This window comes from Mus caroli, chromosome 18, assembly GCF_900094665.2.
Source record: "Mus caroli chromosome 18, CAROLI_EIJ_v1.1, whole genome shotgun sequence".
Classification (NCBI taxonomy): Eukaryota; Metazoa; Chordata; class Mammalia; order Rodentia; family Muridae; genus Mus; species Mus caroli.
This window is the reverse complement of record NC_034587.1, coordinates 8,639,337-8,648,589: the sequence shown is the minus strand read 5'-3', so window position 1 is coordinate 8,648,589 and position 9,253 is coordinate 8,639,337. Positions and strand designations below refer to the sequence as shown.

General features: G+C 44.6%; 1 protein-coding gene across 2 annotated transcripts in view; it reads left to right on the top strand.

The window, feature by feature from the left end:
* Positions 1-9,253, top strand: part of Tmem241 (transmembrane protein 241) — a 127,017-nt gene that overhangs the window by 59,433 nt on the left and 58,331 nt on the right. For both annotated transcript variants that reach the window (XM_021150584.2, XM_029472110.1), the window contains exon 12: positions 5,757-5,826. In XM_021150584.2, coding sequence (XP_021006243.1) covers positions 5,757-5,826 — 70 coding nt within the window. The remainder of the gene's footprint in view (positions 1-5,756; positions 5,827-9,253) is intronic.

The window sequence follows — 9,253 nt, the reverse complement described above, 5'->3', positions numbered from 1 at the left end:
GGAGCCAAGATGGCACTCTCTGCAGGGCAGGTCTCTGTCCTCCGGCTGGGAGGGTGCCGGAAGTCTGCGGCCCCCCCAAAAAAAAACCACACACACCTTGTAATAATGCCACTTCCCATGGGTCAAGCATGTTCAAACCACCACATTCCTCTCCCTGGCCTCCATAGGCTTTTTCAAACACATGAGTCTGTGGGGGCCATACATAGCCATAGCATAATGCAAAAATAAATTTAGTCCACCTTCAAAAGTCCTCATAGTCTGTCAGTCTCAACAATGTTTAAAAATCCAAAGTTCAAACTCTCTTCTGAGATTCATGCAATTTCTTAACTGTAGTTCCCTATAAAATCAAAAAGCAGATCACATACTTCTAATATCACAGGATAAACATTACCATTCCAAAACACCATAGTGAGGAGCTATTGGATCAAAGAAAGACCAAAAACCAACTGGGCAAGCTCCAAACTCTTCTTTTCCAAGCCTGACCTTCAACTTCTTTGATCTTTGTTGACTGCAATACACTTCTTTCTCTTGGGCTAGTTCCACTCCCTGTTAGCAGCATTCCTAGGCAAGTATCTCACAGCTGTGGTATCTTGGGGACTCTGAGGCAATTTCAACTCCACAGCTTCTTGTTCCAATGTCTGGGATCCACATATGATCTTCTAGGCTCCCTCAAAGGGCTTGGGTCACTTCTCCAGCTCTGCCCTTTCTAGGCTATGGTTGATCCATTTCATTGCTGCTGCTGTTATTGATGATTATCCCATGGTACTCGTGTCTCCAGAACACTGGGGTCTTCTGATGCAACTAGGCTTCACAGATAGCCCTCATAGGCTCTCTTCATGGTGCCAAGCCTCAACTTCTTTTCATGACTCCTTTAGTCTTGGGCTGTCAACTGCAACTGAGGCTACACCTTCACCAATAGCCTTTCCTGGCCTCTCACAGTGCCATGCTTCAGCTGTTTTCCATGACCCCTTCCATGCTTCCAAAACCAGTAACACCAGGGTGACTCTTACACATAACAGAGTCTAGCTGCCAGCAAGAGTTCTATCTCTGGAACATGGCTTCTTTGTGCTCTCAAAAAACATTTTCCAGAAGATTTCATCACAGTGATGCTGGTTTCTTCTTAATCACCACTAATTTCTTAGCTCCAGCTTTCTGTATTCCAACTCCTTCACTGCCTAAGCTTGACTGTCCTGGAACTTGCTTTGTAGAATGACCTTGAACTCAGAGATCTCCATGCCTGACTCCTAAATACTGGGATTAAAGGCATGTACAATGACACCTAAGCTTTTCTTTACCTTTTCACAAGATCTTTATAAGTTTTGAATTGTAGTTCATTACACAGATATTCAAGTTGAAAACTGAGAATAGCCATAACAATCCATCCCTTATCAATTTGACACATAATCATATCTCCTTATGCCCAAATGAAAACAATAACCAGATCATAATAACATCGAACTTGATATAATTATCCTTTGTTGAATTTCAAATGCATAAACAATAAGCTTAGCTGGGTGGGATCCTGCCCCAAGGTCACCATTCCCTTAATTCAATTTAATGTTTTTGAACAAAGGATATAGCTTCATTTTATTTCCTGGTACCCCTTTACTCTTTGGACCATGCATTTTGTAGTTTTCCTTTCTAGGCTTGCTAGAACTCTCTTCATAAGAGTGACCCACAGATAAAAATCGAAACTAGGCTTTTTGAGACTTTCTTTGTCAACGCAATTAATTTAAATCTCTTTACTTGACCCTCAGGCTGACTTTGGACAAGGGCAAAAATCAGGCACATTCTTCCCCAGAATATCACAAGAACAATCTCTAGGCAACATACTAAAATTCTTCTCTTCTGAAACCTCTTGAGCCATGTCTCAGTTAGGATTTTACTGCTGTGAAGAGACTCCATGACCAAGGCAACTGTTATAAAGACAACATTTAATTGGGGCTGGCTTACAGGTTCAGAGATTCAGTTCATTATCTCATCAAGATGGAAGCATGGCAGCGTCCAGGCAGGCATGGTGCAGGAGGAACTGAGAGTTCTACATCTTCATCTGAAGGCTGCTAGCAGAATACTGGCTTCCAGGCAGCTAGGATGAGGGTTTTAAAGCTCAAGCCCACAGTGGCACACCTACTCCAACAAGGCCACACCTTCAAATAGTGCCACTTTCCTTTGGCCAAGCATATTCAAATCACCACACGGGTTGTGAGCCTCCTGATGGATGCTTCGAGCCAAGCCTGCAAGAGCAGAAAGTGCTTAACTGCTGATCCATCTTTAGCTACTCTACTAACTGATTCTGTGTGTCGACTTGACACAGTTAAAAGTCATCAGGTAGGGCTGGTGAGATGGCTCAGCGGTTAAGAGCGCCGACTGCTCTTCCAAAGGTCCTGAGTTCAAATCCCAGCAACCACATGGTGGCTCACAACAATCCCTAACGAAATCTGGTACCCTCTTATGGAGTGTCTGAAGACAGCTACAGTGTACTTACATATAATAAATAAATAAATATTTAAAAAAAAAGAGTCATCAGGGAGAAAGGAGCCTCAGTCATCAGGGAGAAAGGAGCCTCAGTTGAAGAAATGCCTCCATGAGATCCAGATGTCAGCCATTTTCTCAATTAATGATCAACAGTGGAGGACCTAGCCCATGTTGGGTGGTGGTTTTGGATTCTATGAGAAAGCAGGCTGAGCAAGCCAGTAGGCAGCACCCCTCCATAGCCTCTGCATCAGCTCTTGCCTCCAGGTTCTGTCTCTCCTTTAGTTACTCTCCTGACTTCCTCCACTGATGTACTGTGATCTGGAAATGTAAGCCAAATAAACCCTTCCTCCCCAACTTGCTTTTTGGTCATGGTGTTTTGTTGCAGTAATATAAACCCTAGCTAAGACAGCTCCCAACACCTTCACATATTCCTTAGGCTCCTGGATTAAGTTCTCCTAGGCTGGAACAAACTACACCTTGTAACATCCTTGTGACATTTATAACAGTGTCACCAACCTTTGTTGTTTAAGGGCAGATGGTTCCCCTTTCTGTTTAAAAGTCTTACTTTTGCCCATTTTGGTGATGCACACCTTTAATCTCAGCAGTAGGGAGGTGGAGGCAGGTGGATCTCAGTGAGTTTGAGGCCAGCCTGGTTTGCACCATCCTAACTTCCTAGAATATTCAAATATTACCCCTCCCTGTGTATGTGGTGTGTGTGTGTGTGTGTGTGTGTATTTCTACTTTTTCTTTGCTTTTGTGTTTTTAGTTCTTGTTTGGTTTATTTAATTTATTTGCATATTTGTTTTCTAGAGAGAGAAAGGTATGAAGTTGGATGGGTGGGAGGATCTGAAGGAGGGAAAACCATGATCAGGATGTAATGTATTAATACAACAAAAAATTGCTTTTCGAGTGACATAGTGAGGGCACCAAAAAGACGCCTTTAGTCAGAAATTTAAGGTGATAGAGTTAAGTTCTAGAACATGTCCGGCCTGTCAGGAAGCACCCAGTTGTCAGACCCCCTTCTTTCAGCATTGCTTTCGAAGCGTCTTTATGGCCCCAGGGACAAATGAGATGGACTCCCTGCTCTCAAAGGATTGCTAGTTCTAGATAGTGGGGCAGGCCAGGTGTCCAGGCAAGCAGATGTTGTATAGATGGTTTTAGAAATGACTTAAGGATAAAGGCAGGCTATCCTTTTATTCTGTGGTTTTGCTTCTCACCCTCCCTGTAACTCACCAGAGTGGCTCTTGTGGTCTGCATAGTGCATTACCATCTAATTGGCAAGTTCCTTAGGGCTGTGATTTGTTGTTTATTTCCTTCCCTCCCCGTCTATCCCAGACCAATCTTCTTCTTCTTTAGACTTTCAAAGCCTAGGCTGGCCTCACCAACTCACACAACCAGAACATTTATGGCAAAATGGGATGTCAAGAGGAGGTGTATCCAGGGGCTCTCAAGGTCCTGGATTTAACTGATAGCTCTCTCAGTTCATTGCAATGGCAATTCCTTGTTATCTCCCTACTGCACTGCAGTTCCTCTCACACTGGGAGGGAGATTGGGCAATGGCCAAGAACCAGCAGCTGCAGAAGAGACACAACAGATTCTCCACAGTGTCCATCCATGGCTGAGCAGGGCCTCAGTCCCTCTCACAGTCCATAGTGCCAGGATCTTCTTGGTTGTCTTACCTGTGCAGAAAATGACCTGAGTGTTCTTTTCTGTGTCTTGTACATTATACACTGTAGTTCTGAAACTGGCAGGTGAAGGCAGGCTCTTTTCTTCTGACACTGTCCCTTGTGTGAACGCTGCCTGGTGAAGGGAAGATCTAAGGTCTGGGTTGACCTGGGTGCATGCTCTAGCTCCACAGTTCAACAATTACAAAATTTTAGCGGTGTCTCCTCTCCAGACTTCAGATGGAGTCAGGGTTATAGAACCCCTCGGAGTTGCTTCAGGGTGTAAGAGATAAAATCACCACATTTTACATAGACTCTCCACAAAACAGGCTCTCGCTAAATGGCCACTCATTGTCACTATTCTCAATAGAAGGCAATAGAATAGTCTTCAGGATGTGCAGCTGGAGGGCTGAGACATTACTAACACAGGTTCTCATGGAAGGTGGAAGACATTCTGTGCTGCCCTAAAGACAATGAGTCCTTGACTTTGGATGAGCTGCATAAAAACTAAACCCCACAAAAATCTTTATTAGACATACATGTGCATAAATGAAGATCTAGCTCAACTGTTAAAACATCTATATGGTCAGAGGCATAGAATTAAAGCTAATAGGTAGCTGAACCATTTGAGATCACATAGGAGGCTTTATAGAAGTGTAGCAGCCCCCTAAATCTTGTTCTGAAATGTGTGCATGTGTGCCTGTGTGTGCGTGCGCGTGCAGGAACTCACACAAGTTCCTGCTGATGGAACCCAGGTTTCTGCGTGTGCTGAGCACACCTCTCCCTCTGAGTTGTCTGTGACACACTTGACTCGTAGGTGTAAGAAGTGAAGGAACTAGCTGGTACAGCTCCACTGCACAAAGCTTTTCAGCAGGAACGGCAGCCCAATCCCCCAGGCTGCACTAAACAGACCCGGACCAGAGCCCAAGCCTCTGGAGAGCCAGGCTCCTGCAAAAACTCCAGATTTGGAAGGATTAAGCTGTCCACTGTCAAAATGCTTAATTCCTTTTCTTGAGACATTTTTGGAAGGGTTTCTGCTTTTTTAATCTCCTGACTTCTTGTTTGTGACCAAGTTCAAATTCCAGACAGAAACAGCCAATATGTGTGATTATTTCCTCTTGTACTAAAAGTGGAACTAAAGAATGAGCTTACTTCATGAGAAATAAATGTACCCTCTGGGCCTTAAACTAAACCGAGTATGTGTGATTGCCCTGGGCCCTGTGCTGTTTGTGCAGTAATTAAACAAAAGGAAGAAAGAATCTTTAAAAAGACCTTTCCCCTGCCACTGTTCCTTGTGTGGCTGCTGCCTGCTGAAGGGAAGATCTAAGGTCTGGGTTGACCTGGGTACATATTCTGGCTCCACAGTTTTACAGTTTTAGCCATGTTTCTTCTCTGGGCATCAGTTGGAGTGTGGGTAGTAGAACCTCTCAGAGTTAGTACAGGGTGTAAGAGATGAAGCCAGTACGTTTCACATTTTTCTTAGTAGGAGGCAGTAGTAGAGTCTTAGGGCTGTGGCAGCTGAGGGCTGGGTGCCCTCTGCAGAAGACATTGTAGCTGGGTGGGGGGACCTGAGGGAGCTGTGGGGACCACTATAATCACTTTTCCTGTACTCTTTAGGTGACCTCTTCGGTGCCCTGGACTTTCCATTCTTGTATTTCTACAGGTTCCATGGCAGCTGCTGTGCCAGGTAATCTTGAGCCAAGTCATGTATACTCTGTGCCAGTAGCTGCGTCTTCATCTCTATGAGGCCTGGAGTAATTATAGTAAATTGAATTGCAGAAGCAAGTAGGAGGTATGGCTGTCTATCTCCAGCAGGTCATCCCTGAACACTCACAGGTGCTCAGTACCAACCTGAGTCCAGCAGACCTTGGCCTGTCACAAGGCCTCACCCAGGACCATAGTTTTCAAGCTTGCTGAGGAGTTACACTCTGACTGCCTTTTCTCCTTCATAGCCCTCACACAAAACTTCAGCGTATAAAACTAATGAAATAGACTCAGTTTGAGAGACTTTGTGTCCTCTCAGCTTGCATCTTGGTTTCCCTCTTGCTGCCAGAGGCAACCTGCAAAACCTTCCTTCCATGGAACTCTGAGCCTCATAAACACATGGTAGAAATGGGCATGTAGATGCCTAGACACCCAGGTGCCTTTGGAAGGACTCAGGGGTGGAGACCAATCAGATGGGCACACATAAATTCACAGAGCCTCTTGCCACCCTGCCCCACCATTTCTAGACAAAGTTATAAGAGGCAGGAAGACTCAGACAGTCTCAAGCTTTGTATTTTGCCATGGTGGAAAGAGGAGCCCTGGGCCAATCCCAGGCTTAGTGGTTGCTAGTTGTGTGACCACTGGGCAAATTATCCAAATGCTTCCAAGGTGTTCTTCCCCATCCCCTTCCCCAGCTCTAACCTAGGACATACCAGCACAGGGCTTCTGTATTTGAAAGTTCCTAAGCATCATGCCTGGCCCAGGAAATGTCATCTTAGGACCTGCTCAGGTCAGCTATAAGAATAGTCTGAAAACTGTGATCTTGAATCCTGGTTCTGTCAAGAAATCCGAAGCAAGTTTTTAACTTGTTTTTATTCATCTAGCAATAATGACTATATTTGTCTTAAGGGCTCCTATACTAATTGGTACAAGTGTACACTTAGAACAGTGCCTGTACATCGTAAGTGCTATTAGTAACAAAACAAAAAACAAACAAAAAAACCCCCAAATCCTCACAGCTATGAATAAAAGCTAGTCTGCTGTTCCCACACAGCAAATGGTATCCATGGAGCAGTGTTTGTAGATAGAGAAAATGTTGGTATGTACGGGCTCGGCAGTTAGCAGTATTTGTTGCCAAGGAGCAGGTTTGATTCGCAGCACCCCCATAGGAGCTTACAACCGTCTGTAACTCCAGTCCCAAGGTGCACAAGGGTACATGGAGGCAAAACACCCACACATATAAAATAATAAAACAAATTAATCAAAAAGGCCAAGTACTGCTTCTGAAGTGGGCATATCATGTTCCCCAGGGGCATTGGGACAATGGGGCATTACTACAGACTTTCTGCATTTGAGCCTTGGGATGATTCCTGCCTGTCCCAAATACCAGCAATGCTCCTGTCAGCTCTCCCAGCTCCTGTCAGTCTAACTAGGCTGTTCACATGTCCATAAGACAAGCTTTCACGTTGTAACCCTTGCTGCCTAGGTACCTGCAGCTGGCATGCCTTGAGTATGATTGGTAGTATGGGCAAGCATGTTCTGGGTGTGGCCAATGCTAGTTTGGTTATTTGGAACAGAACAGCACCTTCACAACTCACTGGTGTTGGCTTTGTGCAGAAACACTCTGGTTGTTTCTTTATAATCAAGTGCTTTCTCCTAACTCAACATGTTAGATCAGCCCTTTTTATTTTAAAGAGCAATTGATCTTTGCTTGAATTGTCCTAAGTCTCTGTATTATTTTACCCTCCTGGCTTTAGTATAAAGCTGACCTTTTAAAAAAATGTATACAATTCCCTCATAACATTTCAATGGTTCCTCCATGACCATATCTCAGACTAGGAGTGTTCCCTTCAGGAGGTCCTGGGAAACTCAGAGAGGGATCATGGGTACCTGAGGAGAGAGAGGTAGCTATAACCTAAGAGACCCCTAAACAGATCTCTGTTTCTCCCAGGATCCTTCACTTCAGGGATTATTCCTCTTTTACAGAGGGGTATTCTCCATACTGAGTATGGATGAGCTGAAAGGAGAAAGATAAAGATGAGGTAGTTAAAAAAAATAGATGCCTTTCCATGGAGGTTAGTTGACTAAATATTTATACAGGGCGGGGCAAGGGGCCAGCTGAGTACACTCTAACCTTCAGAACAGAGTTAGACAATCTAAATGTGCAGCAAGGTAATAATACAAGAATCCAGGTAAGGTACTGTACACTTGAAAAGTGTACTAGTTTCTGTACCAGGACAAATGACCTGGCCAAAATAAGTCATGCAGTAGTAGATAATTAAATTACCATAAGCTATAAAAAGGAATTATTTACAAACTAACAAGTCAGGCAATGGGAGGAAGCCTTGGCTGTCTCTAAGCCACAGAGACTAGCTTATCCTATCTGCATCTGTGCCAAGGGACAGGCTTCTCTCATGCCTTTTAGCTGGAGGTGGAGAGGACAGAGCAAAGGATAAGGATGGGCTTTGTGAACCAGACACCTATGTGATGTTGGTTCTTGGCTGCAGGAGTAGAAGCCACCAAGAGGTATCTCAGAGCACTGACTGCCTTCCTTCCTACCCCTTCCCTCAGAGTGTAGACCCTAGAATTCCCCACTCTGACCCATTGGTGACTGCTGTAGACTCGGATGCTGTGATGGGTGTCTAAGATAAACAAGTTAAATACCAAAGGCTCTCTTTTGTTCCTGGTCTGGTGTCTACCAAGACTGTCTGGTTCCTATGCTTGTAGCCTGTGAGACTGATGTGTGCTGGCGACGTAGGAGGAACTCCAAGTAGTAGAACAGACAGTAAAGGATTTACTAATAGATCTGCTTAGAAGACATCAAATCACAGGAAGTAAAATTTAGCTAAGGGAGTGCTGCCCCCAAACACCCCAAAGATAGGTTATAGCTACCCAGACTTATTAGAGGTAAGCAAAGTTTACCATGTAGGATGGAACCTTTTGTCACCAGTGCTGACTGACCAGCCATCAGGCCCATTCCCCCAAAGTCATGCTTCCACCAGGCAGCTGAAGTGGGTGGTGCAGGGTCACAGCTACCATTAAATCCTGGTCTGCCAGGAAGTTGCTTGTGTCCTTATCAGGAAAAGCATAATTCCACCAGAGGGGTAAACAAGCCTGGGCAACAACTGTTTGAGAAGAACAACTGCTGTACTTAGAAATAATTCTAGTGCTGGGCATGGTGGTACACGCTTTTAATCCCACCACTTGGGAGGCAGAGGCAGGTGGATTTCTGAGTTCAAGGCTAGCCTGGTCTACAGAGTGAGTTCCAGGACAGCAGAGCTACACAAAGAAACCCTGTCTCAAAAAAAAAAAAAAAGAAGAAGAAGAAGAAGAAGAAAAAGAAGAAGAAGAAGGAGAAGGAGAAGGAGAAGGAGAAGGAGAAGGAGAAGGAGAAGGAGAAGGAGAAGGAG